This window comes from Xyrauchen texanus, chromosome 23 (assembly GCF_025860055.1).
Source record: "Xyrauchen texanus isolate HMW12.3.18 chromosome 23, RBS_HiC_50CHRs, whole genome shotgun sequence".
NCBI lineage: Eukaryota > Metazoa > Chordata > Actinopteri > Cypriniformes > Catostomidae > Xyrauchen > Xyrauchen texanus.
In genome coordinates this window covers 16,281,103-16,298,065 of record NC_068298.1, presented here as the reverse complement: position 1 = coordinate 16,298,065, position 16,963 = coordinate 16,281,103, and the positions used below count along the sequence as shown (strand labels likewise).

The 16,963-nt window shown below is 38.4% G+C and overlaps 2 protein-coding genes across 2 annotated transcripts in view; one reads left to right on the top strand and one right to left on the bottom strand.

Moving 5' to 3' along the window:
* Window positions 1–16,963, bottom strand: part of mrpl11 (mitochondrial ribosomal protein L11) — a 60,240-nt gene that overhangs the window by 21,731 nt on the left and 21,546 nt on the right. The window contains exon 2 of the mRNA XM_052088990.1: window positions 15,391–15,558. Within this exon, the coding sequence (XP_051944950.1) occupies window positions 15,391–15,513 (123 nt within the window). The 5' untranslated portion in view covers window positions 15,514–15,558. The remainder of the gene's footprint in view (window positions 1–15,390; window positions 15,559–16,963) is intronic.
* Window positions 1,549–12,080, top strand: tmem265 (transmembrane protein 265). Its single transcript, XM_052088989.1, has 2 exons — window positions 1,549–2,082; window positions 10,753–12,080. Exon 2 carries the CDS (start codon window positions 10,754–10,756, stop codon window positions 11,798–11,800), a length of 1,047 nt encoding a protein of 348 aa, XP_051944949.1. The 5' UTR covers window positions 1,549–2,082; window position 10,753; the 3' UTR covers window positions 11,801–12,080.

Below are 16,963 nucleotides of genomic sequence, written 5' to 3'. Positions count from 1 at the left end.
GATGCGTTTTATCAGCTGCTGTGGTTATTTTGTTGCTGAAACTGCTCAACAAACTGTTCAACAAACTGTTCTTTCGCCTATCAGAGCTATTTTTTTTCTCCCCAATTTGGAATGCCCAATTCCCAATGCACTCCAAGTCCTCGTGGTGGCGTAGTGACTCGCCTCAATCTGGGTGGTGGAGGATGAATCTCATTTGCCTCCGTGTCTGTGACCGTCAACCCGTGCATCTCATCATGTGGCTTGTTGAGAGTGTTACTGTGGAGACATATTGCGTGAGGAGGCTTCGTGCATTTCTCCGTGGCATCTACCCACAACGTGCCCCACCGAGAAGACCCACATTATAGCGACCACGGGGAGCTTACCCCATGTAACTATCCTCCCTAGCAACTGGGCCAATTTGGCTGCTTAGGAGACCTGGCTGGAGTCACAACATGCCCTGGATTCGAACTCGCGACTCCAGGGGTGGTAGTCAGCGTCTTTAATCACTGAGCTACCCACAACAGCGCTATTTTTAATTGTTGGTGTATGAAAACATGCACTAGATGGACGTCTTTGACCGTTTTGATTTGTTTCCGGAGATGTGCACCTCAGTGCAAGATGATAAACTGGATGTGTGCGTCTTGTAAAGCATAAAACAATTCTTTGCCAAGGAATTGTCACTGAAGGTATGGGACATTAAAAAACACTATTGGACTTGATAAAAAATGCAAGTAAACAGTTCCATTCATTAATACTTCAAATGTCATGATCGTTTACGATGCTGACACATGGTCTACACTGGGCACGTCTGTTGACACGATGGCGTGAGGCGGTCCACACCGACACAAACTTTCCGAAACATTTCTGCATGTTGTTGGCAGTAGTAGCTGTTTGTTTACTGTTGGAGTGATGTGCCGCAATGGACGCTTCCATGGTAGACAGCATCATTGATTATATCGTCCTGTGTAGACAGGGTGCAAGTGTTAACCATTGTGCTTGAGAGGAATAGCGTAATATAATCGGATGCAATGTGTTGGATGTGCGTCATATGTAAGCCATGAAATGCTCATTTCTAATGTTTTGGTGCTTGTTTATTCACTTCCGATTGGGTTTCAAAAATGGCTCAATTTGAAGGGCCTACATGCTGTTAGCCAATCATAACAGAGGGTGTTTATATTGAAGTTTAAAGCAGGAGCTGAGGCAGAAATTGAGCTTTTCAGAAAGATTGTGTGACAGGGTGGTAAATGATCATATATTACAAAATGATGACTGTTTTGGTGAAACAAAAACTTTACTAACATTATCAGTGGACCTCAGTGAAGATAATGAATCTATATATATATATATATATATATATAAAAAAAGAGCATTTTATGACCCCTTTAAATTGAAAAATAGAATTGAGAGAGAGAGAGAGAGAGAGAGAGAGAGAGAGAGAGAGAGAGACCAAAGACTAACTTAGAGAGCGAGAAAAGGGAGGGAGCATGTGCACGTAAGCTGCCTACAAATGACAACTGCAATCATAAACTGTGTCGCGACGCGTTCTTTCTCTTGTTTCACACCATTTCGTTGATGAAGTATGAACAAGACATCGGAGGATTCGGCTTCCGTGACAGATTCAACGGATAACGTGTTTCTAAGACACTTCTGAGCGACTTCAACTCTCCTCAGCCCTCAAAATCTTCATCACAGCAGCCGGAGCAACATTTCGACACCGGAGAGAAATCTGACAGGATTTACCTGAGCCTGCTCGAGATAAGGAAATAAACCAATATACCAACATTGCAAAAAAGTCGGGAGAGAGAAACGCTCGCTTCCTCAACACTTCGCCCAAATAAATTATAGCCTATATATTATGGACAATGTAACCTAAGAGCTAGACGTAGCCGACTTCTCCGGATTCATTTCCACATTTAGTTATGCGGAGAAGCCACCTAGTCTTTATTACTGGACGAACCGCACGATTTCGGACGAATGCGACTGAGACACTGGATTCAGATCATATCGTCTTGATGCATGCAGGTTTGCGCTGGTCAATAGATTGAGACTGCTCTGTGAAGTCTATAGAGGACCGAGATCAGACATCCAACCGTATGTTGTGGGGTAAATACACTCTCCTCTTCATCTATCACTCGTTACATAAAGTTGAGTTGTTGCAACTTGAATATTTATTATTATTCATGCATCCTTTAAATCCACGATGCAAGCACCACAATGTAAAATGTTTTAGATGGAGTGCTGTTCTTGGTTTGTTTTAATAGCTCATTTGATGAGAATGGCACCTGCTAATTCTGATGAGTAAATTACAAGGACACCTGTCGCATTATGGTGATGTTAACCTGGCACAGGTCTGATCTCATATGTCCTGCGGTGGCAGCGGCACGACACTTACAAGCATCAAGACAGATGATGCTGTTTATTCACGGAGACTGATGATCAGTACAGATATTCTTCTCTGTGTTTGGGAATGATTCGATGGCACATTACCGAAGGGCATTTTCAGTCGTTTACTCGTGAATGAGGGCATGTGGCATGAGTCCAGCAGACAGCATCTCCAAGACTGAGAGGTAGGCTATAGTCGTGTTTATGGGTAATTTAAGATACCAGCTGCAGATTAAAGATTGGCAATATTTATTACAACTATATTAAACCTTGGCCAGTAATGCAGACCATCTCTGATTGTTTATTATGAAGAGCTTTTATTTAATTTCGCATACTGAAGAAAAAAAAAAAAATTTGTGGAAGAAAATAAAGCACAAATGTACTTTCTACATTGAATAAGATAAAGCGTCAACTTGAAAATATTAAAGGATTAGTTCACCTAATGAAAATTCTCTAATAATTTACTCACCCTCATGACATCAGATGTGTGACTTTCTCTCTTCTTCAGAACCCAAATGAAGATTTTTTGAAGAATATGTGAAAAAGTGAATGGTGCCAAAAATCTTGAAGCTCCAAAAAGCATATTTTGCCATCATAAAAGTCATCTATACGACTCCAGTGGATTAAATGATGCCTTCTGAAGCGAAACACTAGGTGTGTGTAAGAAAAACACAAGTATTACAATTTTTTACTATAATATGTCACTTCTGCCCAGCTCGGTCATGATGGTCAAATACATCCAGCCTCTCGCGTCACTCAAGCAAGTTGGAAAGTTCATGTGGGAACTGCGTTTGAAATACGTAAAATATGGAAGTACTGTGTTGTTTACAACAAAAGAATGTTTTACAGAAGCTGAATTGGTTTTGCTATAGAGTTGTATTTGTATCTGTTTCAAGATGGTGCTTGCATGTGCTTATCCTGGATGCCTCAACCTACTTAAAAATATTAGATTACGTCCGCAGACATCATTGCAAGAGGTAAGACTAACTTTTCACAGATTCCCTATCAATGATCCTGAGTAACTAAAGCTATGGCTGCTGCTTGCTGTTCACGGGGATATCAATACACCCATTGATTCACTGAAAATATTGAGGGTGTGCAGTGAAAACCTTTCCCCTGCCGATTTCAGACCAGCCGAAGGATCCAAAAATGTCGACGTGCAAACGTGTTTACGTCACACGAGAGGCAGTTTGAACTCAACACTTGTGAACGTGTATACCACAGCTGACCGGAAGCAAACGTTTTTAGTAAATAAATTCTAATATTGATCTATTTCTTACACACACCTGTTTTGATTAAGAATTCAACGATTAATCCACTGGAGTGTATGGATTGCCTTTATGATGGCAATATGTGCTTTATGGAGCCTTAAGATTTTGGCATCCATTCACTTGCATTGTAAGGACCTACAGAACCAAGATATTATTTTATATTACATTTTCTAAACAATTTTCTATATTTTATTTGTGTTCTGCAGATGAAAAGAATGTCATACACATCTGGGATAGTACGAGGGTGAGAAAATGATGAGAGAATTTTCATTTTTGGTTGAACTAAACCTTTAAGTAAATTCTACATTTGAATCAAATTCAAACATGTAAAAATGTATGCACTAGCTTAAGTAAAAATTATTTATGATTTTTTATTATCCTGACAATGTGTCATCATGTATCAATACCAGCACAGAGATTGAATTAATAACCTTGCATGGTTTCTCCGTTTGCAGGTTTATGCATATTATTTTTTTGTTTGTTTATTTTGATGTTATGTTTGGTAACTTCTTGTTTTTGTGAAGTCTGAAGTACATTTTCTACTCCGAATTACCCGTTCATTAAAAAATTATAACAAAAATCTGTTGATTGTAATCGGCATCGTGATTCGAGCACCAAGTGTTAAGGTCTTTGTGTGCAGCTTTGTAACATGTATCTATTGTCAATTATGACAAATTATGTAGCCTAATATACTACATAGCATGCATTAAAAATCTCTGTGAAAGGCTTCTGTATGCAAGTGATGGCAGAAAAAAAGCTTTTCGAAACTTTGAGTCAATTGGACTAATTGATTTGGAAATTGATTCGCTGTTTCAAAGCACTCAAAACATCGCGCGCTGAGGACATCTGCTGGTCACAGGTGTATAAAATGCAATGGAAAGAATCAAAAGGATCTACAAAAGACACTGACAAATTATTACAACCCAGTATTTTTTATATAATTTCATGGTTGTCTACAATATCCTGGAGTAACGGATCTAAATCTTTGCAAAATATGTAGACCTTCATATATAAGTTGTCCTTTTTATGATTATTTTAAAATGATTTTAGATACCAAAATTGTTTTTTTAAATGCTAAAACACCTTGTTTTGTATAAACACATATTTTTAAAAATATTACTGTATGCTTTGGCAGATTGTGCAATTGTAACCAGTCCTGCTCGACCCACTGTGAGCGGGCTTCGAATCGGCATCTCCGGCATGGGAGACGACGGGGTGCTAACGAGGAGGCTAAAGGATACAGCCTCTGGTATTAGTCGCTAGTGTGCCACTTGAGGCCAGGGGAGTGAAGTTTTCTGCAGTTTACACAGTAAACATTTAAAAAACGAGACATGATGGTAATACGTTTCACACAGTCAGTGCTTTATTTGATAACACAAGAGTGTTGAGCACTACTATATGCAGCATTTCTAGCTATATGAAAGTGGGTGTGCTACATAAAAAAAAATGTGAAAGTGAAGGAGCGTTATCATTACAGGTCGACCGATATTGTTTTTTTTTCAGGCCGATGCCGATCTTTTGAAATCCGGGTCGGCCGATGGCCGATTATTGCTGCCGATTTATTTTGGCCGATATTTGGCCGATATGTGCTTGTTTTTAACCTCTTATTTGAACCTTTTATTTGAAAGATAAAATGTAACACAAATAATTACTTAAGATAGACAAAATTTCTCAACAAATACATTTATTGAACACTTGACCAATCTGCACTTGTAGACTTAAATAAAAAATGTATAATGTAAAAACATATTTTATAAATAATGTATAACAAATATATTAAATAAACAAAGCAGGTGTTACGAACTGCTCTGTGACACGAAGGTTGAGATCCAAATGCAGCTTTAATTAAGGGGCAATCCAGACACGTAATCCAATATTCAGAGCATCCAAGAGAAGCACAGGCATAACTAGGGATGGGTATCGTTAAGGTTTTAATGGTATTACTACTCTTACCGATACTGCTTATCGATCCGGTACTTCAACTGTATTCTTAACAGTTCTTTTTGTTATATATATATATATATATATATATATATATATTACATAAAGATAAACGTTATATAGGCACAGTGATTTAATTTCAGTAAGGTCTACTAGCATTACTGTTCAGGTGTGGTCTAAAAAGAAATCTAATAAAGTAATCAATTGTAAAATAACACTGCATAGTTTATCATAGATAGATTAATGCTTATTAATGCAGAAGTTATTCATTCAAGAGCTGTAAGTGATTTTCTCTTTGCCTTTTGTTGTTTGATTCGCAGTAATGACTCAATCGTCAGCATGTTTAATAGACCGCTTCCCCTTTAAGACCGAGTGCAGATCTAATAGGCTCCTGATGCAGCATATTTTCTCCCAACTATTTCCATAACTACGTCCATTTAAGACATAAACTGTTTTTAAGTGAATCTCCAAGCCGGTCGTTTTGACATATTTTTGTGTATAGTTGATCGTTTAGACGCGCACATGAAACCCAAAATAGCCTATACTTTGCTTGTCTCTTTGCGGTGTGTTTCGGAGCGCGCGCCGCCTTGGGAACGGTCTTTCGCTCTTTTTATTATTAAACGCGTCCCGCAATTTAGCAACAGTAGCTAGACTGCATTTTACAACAATCACCGATCGTGCTGATTCTGACGTTAAGTTTGAGTTTTAGGAAGAAATGTCAGTGCACCGCTGAGAAGGGAAGGAAGTTGTGCTAGACAGAATGCGGCTTATGTATAAATATTCTTTTTATAATTTTTGGAAGGCGAAATCTAAAATAAAATCAGACTAATATCACAGATCTAAACCAGGCTACGTTTGAATGTTTGGTTCTGTCCTCCATCACTCATTAAGCAGGGCTCATATTGTGCTCGCTGTGGCACCGCATGAGCGAGTTCTTTCTCTCTCTCTCTCTCTCTCTCTCTCTGACTGCGAATAGCTAAATTGCATCACAGGCAAATGGTTTCATATTATTATACATAGAAATGGCTGGCGAGATAAAATAACTTTCTCTTTATAGCAATAATAAATGTATTTTCTTAATTTCTCCAGTACCGACAGCAGAACCGATAACGTCCGAGCTTACCAAAGCCAGTCCTTCACTAGCCTATACTGCGTTGGTATATTTTTTATTACTTAGCCTATTTCTCTGCATTGAGTGACAACCCTCTCAAATATAAGACACACAAACAGAACAAATAAAAGTCTCAGATTCACTGTCTGTAATTGCAAAATTCTTGCTTACTTATTGTGACATGATAGCAACCCTTCTGCTGTGATAATGCAACTTCAACTACGCTATCAATATCCAAAGTAGCCGAATGTCATGTCGCCTATCACGTTTTTTCTTGAAGTTGGCAGTAACATATCAAAAGTTTTTAATTAAATATAATTTAATCCTTACTGTTTTCTCCAAGGAATTTAGCTCCTTCCTTGAGGTCTGTTCACTCTACTGGAAAATGACTCTAGGGGCAGTGTGCGTCGAACACGTGTTCCACAACAACACTAGGCTGCCCACAGATGCGCCTGCCTAATAATCGGCTTGATATACTTGGATATTGGCCGATGCCGATTATGTTAAAAAATGAAAAAAATCGTCCGATTAATCGGCTGGTCGACCTCTAGTTATCATGTACAATAGCTGAAATTACACATTCACTTTTTGTAAAACAAAAAAAAAATCTCTTTAAATATCACAAAATATCTGTCTCACAATTTGAGGTGATTGACAGGGAAATCAGTCTGATTTTGTAGACTCTATATTGCTGAACTGACTCGAGATCAGTTACAGCTTGCATTTAATACTTATTCAGGTTTCTACTGTGGGATCAATGCCCCCTAGCATAACCGCAAAATATTTCGAAACTGTATTCCGTAATGAAGCCTTGTTTGCTGAAATCACCATCACTACTGTATGTCACAGAATTACATGTTTAAAAGGAAATATCATTCACATTTACGCATTTTGCATACGCTTTTATCCAAAGTGACTTACAGAGCCCTTATTACAGGGACAATCCCCCCGGAGCAACCTGGAGTTAAGTGCCTTGCTCAAGGACACAATGGTGGTGGCTGTGGGGATCGAACCAGCGACCTTCAGCTTAACAGTTTAGTGCTTTAGACCACTACACCACCACTCTGTTCAAAGCCGTTGTTACGTTATCAAAATGTGAAATCTTCTTGTACATCTTTAAGTACAAGTTAAGTTAAATTTACTCACTCCCTTAAATCAATTTTATGTCACGAAGTAGATTTTACTTAATTTTATACCATAAAAACGTACTTAAAAAAATAAAAATAAAAATGAAGTAAATCTTACTAGTAATTTTCTTTCAGTGCAGAAGTGTTCAGGGCCGTTGTTATGTTAGAATGTGCTGTTTTTCAATTGTTTTCATATACATGCACTGGACAGACGTCTTTGACCATTGTGTGTCTTGTGCAGCAGCATGGTGTTGTTTAGACACCACGTTAAGTTAAAAACAAACTTTGACTGTAAAACCGGGACCAACATGCTTTGCTCCATGTCCTTATTTTGTTTTAATGCAAAGGTGCGTTTGGTATGATTTTTAAATTCTAATTACACAATTAGTAGCCTACATAATACCAAAGATTATTAGTTGCTTTTCTTCAACAGACTATTTCAGACATCATCTGTTTTCCAAAACGCAGACCAAAGGCAGCATCTGTTTCCAATGCAAAAGGGATTACGCATACATCTTCTCTCAGTTCACCATTCATGAAACTATGTATAAATTGCTCAGTCACCTGCAGATCTTTCAAACACTCACTAATGCTTTAGCAGGATGCATTGGCTGTCAGTACTGAAGTCTAGTCATTATTGTTGTCTTTGGAGAAAAACAGCAGTGTCATCCAAGTGACTTGATAACCTGATGCATGTGCTGACAGTGGAATCAAAAGATAAGCTCTGCACCTACAAGCAAGCCATCTTGGTTTCATTATTTGTCCAAAAATAACAGTCTTCTGATACTTTTTGTAATAAATAAAGATTTGTCCAGTATCAAAGCCTCTTTCTTCTAAAAGAGCATGTGCCCCAAGTACAACATTTATAGTCTGAGATTCTGAAATTAAATTGAATTTCAAAGCAGAAAAATCTGTCACTGAAACAAAAACAAACATAAAAGTCTACAGCCAAAATCAGATATTAGTGACGCACACTCTCTTTTCGTTCCACCGAGCTTTGTGAAGATTAATCATTCTAGGTCATTTACCAACATACCCCCTTCATTTCCTCCACACTTCATATTAATGTGTTTAATTTCTACAGTTCCCAAGCTATGAATATATTGAATTCATTATAATCAAGAATTTTCCAACAGTACCGGTAGATCACTCTTTTTTTTTTTTTATCCCCAGAACAGGTCTCCTGTGCTTTTTGTGTCTAGTCTATACCTCTTCACTCATTTATGAACTATTACCATCATACCGTAAAACTTTATTAGGTCTTTAAAAAGCCAAGGGAATGAATCACCATCTTGCTTTCGCCGTCCCTCTCTCACCCCAATCAACTTCCATTGAACCTAGAACAAGGCTTCAAGGACAACTATAAGCAAGACATTTGTATTGATTTCCCTAAAAAGTTGCGCTTTATTCACACATTGCTATTTGTTTGGGTGTCCGAACAAGCCCAAAACAGCAACATTGGCTCAACCAATGAGATGAGTTTAGGGCAGGACTATGTGTATTGTACCAAAAGCATACAAGTGATTGTTCAGGAAACCTGTTTGACAACAGTAATTTTAGCAATTCATTTTTATGATGCCAGTGACACAGAAATTGCACACTTCACCTAAATGCAGTGGTAATATTAAAGCTGAACAATTTGAGATCTTAATCACGGATTAAAAATGACACCTTGTATATCCTAAACAGTAATGGTTTTCATATTAAAAAGTAATCTATCTCAGGTGATGATGACATTAAATGTAGACACGGATGGTCAGTAGCCAGCTATGGGGCACTGGCCATTGCGTTCAACAAGCTGAGAAGCGCTGCATTCAATATTGCCATAAAGCCCACAATCATTTCTCCAGAGTACAGACACTAATCAATACAACAATTTTACAATGTCTGTTTCTGAAATGTGACTTGAGGAAACATGAATAAAATCAACATGGGTATGCAGTGTTATTACTGAATATCTTATACAGTATTAAGACTGTGCCCCTACAAACTCAGCTCCCCAATACAAAACACACCAGATCCTGAGAATCAAACTTGATCATGTCATATATATTCTGAAACCAAAACAATATAGTACAACAATACTTGACAAAAGCTGCAAAAGAAAACAAGCATGGAAAGCAATGCAGGCTATATGGAAAAGCATTTGAAAGCATGCCTGGCTTCCCTATTAATATGATTTAATTATAATGGAAAAAGGTTGACATAAAAATGGTCCATTTTGCAGAAAACCTGGGACATTTGCAAAGATGAAGGGACTGAAAGATTCATGAGTTAAGAAATCACATTCTGGCACATTCTCTGATTTCAGGGGCATAACTTGGAGAAAACACAATTAGACTGGAAAGAGAAAGATATGCTTGTAGGGATGTGATTAAAAAATTACCCTGACCAGTATAAAAACTCAGAGTTGGTACTCTGCACAAACCTTGTCAATTTTAAAGGCTTTGTAAAATGAACAAGCCTTTGTCTTTGAAATGCCAAAAATGTTTTATTTGCCAAGAACTGCAAACAACATTTGTCAAGATCTTTTGTACAGACATTCTGTGACTACCTTTGATATGAAGGATCAAAAGAAAAACTTCCATTTAAACATCATTAAACAATAAAGATGCATCAAGGGATAATATGAATGGGTTTTTCTTGACCTGCTCTTTGTAGAAGCTTGTGCAATTTGTCTGCTCAGTCCAAAAAATTGGCTGTGTTCTAAAAGGCCATAAATAGAATTAAAACATGTACAAAAGCTTTTAAGATATCTGGCCAATTCACTTTGCAATGGCATTTTTCTCTGCATATCCCGGTCTTCTAATAGCATTTAATAAAGCATTCTGTGTCCTTAGCAAGACATCAAGGATTTATCATCTAAAAACTTCCTATTGTCTCTTTGTCCCTTTTAATAAGTTAAAGTCCTAATATGTCCTTGTTTCTCCTTTACTTCAAGCATGTTGCCCTCACCCCAGGTGTGCGTGTCTTTTCTGGTGACAGTGAGCACAATGGCAGTGGTTGACCTCTACCTGCTGGAGCAGAGCATGCTGGGACCTCGAGGTGGAACACGTCCTGCGGTATGGCCATGTGTTGCTGTCGCGCTGGGTGACCTGTGTTTCCTGCTTGCACTGCGCTTTGTCTCTGCTGGAGTGGTCTCAGAAGCTCATTCTCCCCGCCGGGGCTTTGCCAACTCCCTCTGGTTCCTTTTCCTCTCTCTGCTGCAGCTGAAGCTTTTCTTTGTGTGTCAAAATTACAGACAAGAGAGGCGGCCTCCAGATCCCCTCGCCCGTAAGACTTTAACTCTATTACTTTCTGTCTGCCTGCCCTCACTATTTCTCATCCTGACAGGAGCAGATTACATGACCCCCCTTCGCAGAAAACAGGAGGTGCGGAGTCGACTTCTGTGGGTGGTGGTAGACTTGCTTGATGTACTGGATCTTCAAGCTGGGCTATGGGAGGTACAGGGCAGCGTGGGGGTTCCACTTTGGGTTGAGGGTATAGTTTTCTTCTACTGTTACGTGTTGCTGCTGTTGCTTCCGTGTGTGTCGCTCACGGAGCTGGGTGCTACAGCACTGCCTGGGCTGCAGGTGGCTCGGAAGGAGGCCATCTATCCTTGGCTCAGTTTGGTCACCATTAATGTGTTTACACTTGTGCCGAGGGGGGTAGGGATGCTGTGGTACAGGGACCCACGTGTATCTACAGTGTTTCTGGGGAAAAACCTGCTAGCTCTTGCAGTGAAGCTGAGCTCTGCCTGGGAGAGGCACCGAAAGAGCAGCGGAGGGGTGCAGAGAGCAGGAGCCATCACTAGACCTGGAAACCAGAATCGTGGGGTGGCTTTGGAACAGGCAACGGAGCAGGAGCAAGGGTGCACATCTCCAACACCGTCATCTACGCGCTATCACACACTTTCACGCACTCATGGGCACAGCCACTCACTCTCTCATGTGAGTCTGGATCCCACTGAGACCTCACTGGGGCCAGCTTATATTTCCCATGAGCTCTAAACATCCAAGGGCATGAAAAGCCCTGTATCTGGAACTGGGCTTGTGGTACATGAGCATCCCTGGAGTCTCTGTGCTTTTGCCAAGATTAGTAGAGATCTCATTTTATTAGCACACTTTGTCGTTTGTACAACTGATGATTTTTAAAGCCAAACATGAGCAGCCTACTGTGGTGTGAAGCTCCCAGACAAAATGATAATAGGGTTGAGGTGGGAGTTGTTTTAATTAAGTGCCTTCTTTAAAGAGCAACAATTAATATTGTTATTCTGGTTCAGTTTGGTGTTCGTCAAGGACTTAACCATGTACTGTGAAGCATGACCACTGTTAATAGTACACTCTTTAATAAACCTGTCTCAAACAAGTTTATTTGTCTCTTGAATGTCAAACCAACAAATGATGGGTTCAACTGAGACTGAGGGAGCTCTCAGGTAAATTGATGGAGATTCATCAACATATAATAAAAGCATTTCATGAATGCTATGTGATATCGAAATCACAATATATATTGTTGGTCTTTACAAAAAAAATTAATAATATCCCCCATCAACTTAAAGTTTTGTCAGAGACTTAGCCTTTTGGGAAGTATTCTGACATATGGTGCAGTAGGGTCATGCGTGACCCGGGATCAAGTCCCGACATAAGGTCCTTTCCTGATCCCAAATCCCCTCTTCTACCCTTGGTAGGGTTGCACTAGCTGGGCATAAGGTCTCAGTTAAGTTGAGGCATAAAGTTCAAACTAGGGGCTTAGTAATTACTTTAGTTTAGTTTCACCGCCAGTTGTTATGGCACCACCAGTTCTTATGGCAAGACTTAGTAGGTCATAAGCTCCCCATACAACAATGTAAATACGCATAATATGACGTTTACATTTACTGATCCAATAATCATCCTTCAAATTTGTAAACAAATGCTGCGAAGCAGTGCATTTCAATCTGTAAATATAATAGATAGAATATTGAAATATGTAAATAATATTCAGGAACTGTTTCTAAAATTAATAAGAGGCAATTAATAAATACCAATACCAAAGACTAGAAAATTTACCTTTATTCATTGTAGTATCCGATCTATGTTGTTTGCGTTTGGCATGCCAGTGACACCAGACAACGCGCACAGGAAAGTGAACCGCTTGGATTGGCTTTATGCTGAAGACCCTTTGAAGTCAGTTTTTTAAATGATGTTTCTCTCTTAAATGTAAACGAGTGTAAATGTCAACATCAAATGTCTAAATAATTGAAGTTTGTCATGCAAAACATGTCATTCAGTAATTTTGCTTCTTTATTCCATCTGTTACTCAATTTACGGAGGCTTCCGTAAATATTAACTTTATACGTAGGGTTGTGTTTCACCAAAGTTTAATTGTGTAATTCTAAGATATTTAGTTGTGCATAAATTGTAACTTAGTGCTAAATTACGTAATAAATAGTCACAGCATTTACATAGCATAGCTTATTCAACTGACCTCTGGTGTTTCCTGTCTCCCTCTCCTCTTTCCTAACTAAACTGTGAAAAGTACCTGTTAATAATTCCAATTTAAATTTTCAAAAAGGCATTTGCACAGTGATGATTAACCTTCAACTTTAAATGTATCATAGTTACCATATAAACCAAAGTGTCAGCCTCATTTTGGTTACCTTTCTTAGAGCTTTCTATTTGTCTGAGGATTATGTTTGGGAAGAGACAGTGACAGAATGAATCCTGGTGCAGAAGATGATGGTGGGGGTGGGGTTATTCACTCTCCATCAGCAGCCACTAAAGCCCTCTACAATCCCCACGTCCTTGCTCTGATAATCCTTTATTACTCCTATTAATTGAAATGGGAGTCATTTTTCAAAGAGCTAAAAGCTTATACAGCACTTCATTTGTGATTTACAGAGAGTATTTACAGAATGTAAAAGCAGACAAACGTGCATGACGAAAAAAGCTAATAATAATTCTACACTACAAATTAATGGAATTACAGAGAGCAGTTCCAGGTATTGCGGAGGTATTGCGGTGGTATTGCGGTGATATGAACCAGACCAGAATTCTGTTCCTCAGCCTTTCATCTCTCACTCCCTCCTTTTTTTATTTCAAATGGACACACTCTCTTGTTACTTTCCCCTATGGGAACTGTTCAGTTAATAAAGAGAAATCAGTATAGAGAACTAAAGCAGGGAGGAGGCAGTGAAATATTAATTATTTGTGTGAATCTCATGAAATTAGAAAATTTGACCCCCAAATCAAATACATTATATTTTGACTAATGAAAATTAAATCTATTTTTGGATCATTAAGAATTTTTTTTTTTTGCATTGTGACATTATTTTCATGAAAATATTCACAATTTGAATTACTATAATGGGAACTCCCCTCTTTTTATTCTGTATTCTCTTTTTCTCATCCGTCCAGCTGAGTTAATTTCTCTCTGGACTGTAATTACTCTCCTCCACAGAAACTGTCAGTTTCCCTCTTTCCTCCCAAGCTCCCTCTTTTATTTCTCTAGTTTGTTTAAATTTGCCCCACGGCCGACAGTCAGCCTACCTCTATGCGCTTACTCTGTCAGGGATGGTTAGACAGCTGAGAGGAAAAAACTAGGGAGGAAGAAAGCGGGAAGATTAAAGTGCTAGAGACGTGCACTAAAGGCCTGCTGGCTGCAATTTATTTACATTTTAATACACATAAAAGTGCAAAGTTGAGCCAAAGACAGCAGTATGTGCTCAAAGGCAAAACTCAAACAAAGCTGACAAGTGCAGGCATAGATACGCACATAAACAGGCAACTGTGCATGTTTCACAGGCATATGGTGCTGCTTTGCTTGACTGATGCTCATTACACCTCATTTTTAGATCACAACAGCTTTCTTCAGAGGGGAAGCACACTCTGGAGGCCAGGTTAACATGTGCTGGCAGAAGAAAATGTGTCTAATTTATTATCATCACGATGGGCAAAGGACTGTAATGACATCATTACAGCTGCAATTAGCTTGTTAGTTATGAATGTGTTTTACAGGAGGAAAGCCTGAGGAAAGCCTGTGTCAACATTACACTAAACAACTTACTATGATGGAGGAAAAAGACTTAAGAAACATTAGATCCCTGTTATTGAGTTGGTCATATCTTTATCATATATTTTATCTCGGTTACTCACTAAAAGATAAATAAAAAATATAAAATTTTCTTTTGAAAATACATCCTTTGCTGAAGATGATACACATCAAATATTTGTATATTTTAAAGAATCTGTTCTTACAGTAACTATTTTTTTTGGAGGGCTCTTAAAAGTGTGAAATTTACTTTATCTGACGTCACAGCTCAGGATAGTCACTGGTGAAGGGCTTGGGACTGTGCGTGTTTTTTCTGGTGCCATCAGCCAATCATGCACTAGCCGAGTAACTGCCATTGAGATGAATGGGAATGCTAACGGATGGCTATCACCAGATATTATAGACCACCGTGGTCATTTTCCATCTACATTCTTCCCTCTCTCTCACTATTTTCCTGATCGTCTCCACTGTCATATCCATTGACATTCCATGACAAAGCCAAAAAAGATGGAAGAAAAATAATAAAAAGTCAAAGGGTAAAAATGAAAAGGGTAACCTAAAAGCTTACCTGTCCTAAAATGGGGCCCAGTGGAGGCCCAGGGGCCGCCTGTCCAGACCGCACAATTGCCCTGATCACACTCCCAGTATCCAACTTTCTCACTGCCTTGACCGCTTTAGATATCTTGGACATACTGTATGAGTATCTGGACCACTGCACATCTGTCGTCTTTTATGCCTGTTGGGAAAGGTAATAATTGAGGTCTTCTAAATTCATTTAAATATTAAACACAAAATAATCAATACATGTCCTGAGGTTGAAAAGTGAGTTACACAAAATCTTTCAGATCCATAAAAGCTCTCCCAGGAGTGCATGTCCCTCCTTATCTGGAGACACTGTAAGCGAAGACAGATGCAAGGCAGAGTGCCATGAAACCTCAGGCCCTTAAGAGATAAGGGATAAAAGCACAGGTTCACTCAAAAAGCTTCTGTGCTTGGCTGATTTCAATGATTCCCTGCGCTCTGCTGATCCATTACAGTTAGTTAGAACTCTATGGGTCTAGATCAGAAAGGGTCGATGTAGCAGACTGGATGGCAGCCACCAAGTGCTGAAAATGGCAACGCTCAGAATTAACGCTGCACACAAGGGTGAAAGGGTAATATCTGTGGAGTTTTTTTCCATTCATCAATTCAATTACATGATTCAATCAATTAGCGGAGTGGTGGAAATGGCCTGAAATGTAGAGTATGTGCCTGGGGAAGCATGAGTCATAAAAACCACACCCCATATTAGGGCTGAAACAATTAGTCGATGTTATCGACAACATTGACAATAGAAAAATTGCCGACAAAATGTTTTGTTGTCGAATAGTCGTTAGATGTAATTTACCGTATGAGATCACATTAAATGCTAATGATGGCGTGTGGAGAAAACACAGCTCACAGGCCAGATGCACTGTTGATCGCAAAGTATGAGGGAATTATACAAAAATACAAAAGTAAATACAGAAGCACTCTCGTTGAGAAATAAGCAGAGCCGGAGCTGCCGCTTCGCTAAAGCACAACTTGTGTGTCAAGCGTCTTTAAAGAAAAAACCCTGGTGTTACATCTTTAATGCAGTTATATTTAATGCATTATAGCTTTATTAAAGTTCAAATAATAAGGAAGCAGGTCATATAAATAACTACAAACTCTGAAACTAACATTTCTTTGTGTGATCAGCACCTCTTCTATGAGTTGAGCGAAGTAACCCGAACTAAGGGGGAAGAGATTGAAACTAGTGATGCACCGAAATGAAAATTCTGGGCCGAAACCGAAAATTCAGGATGCACTTGGCCAAAAAAAAATTTTTTATACCCATTTTAAAATAGTTTTTTTTATTCTAATTGTATTAATATGATACATTTTAATTAATTTCATGAATTTAATTAATAAAATTTAAATTAAAATTAAATAATCACACTTTTATTGAAAGTAATTCACCAAAATTGGACAGAAAATATATTAAAACAATATTAAATATATTATTCTTTATTCAGTTCTTTAACAATCAAATTGAACAGATTTTTTTTTTTTTTTACCAATTATCCAAATAATGTAACGTATTAGAAAACTATAATAATATGCAAAACAAAAAAAAGTTC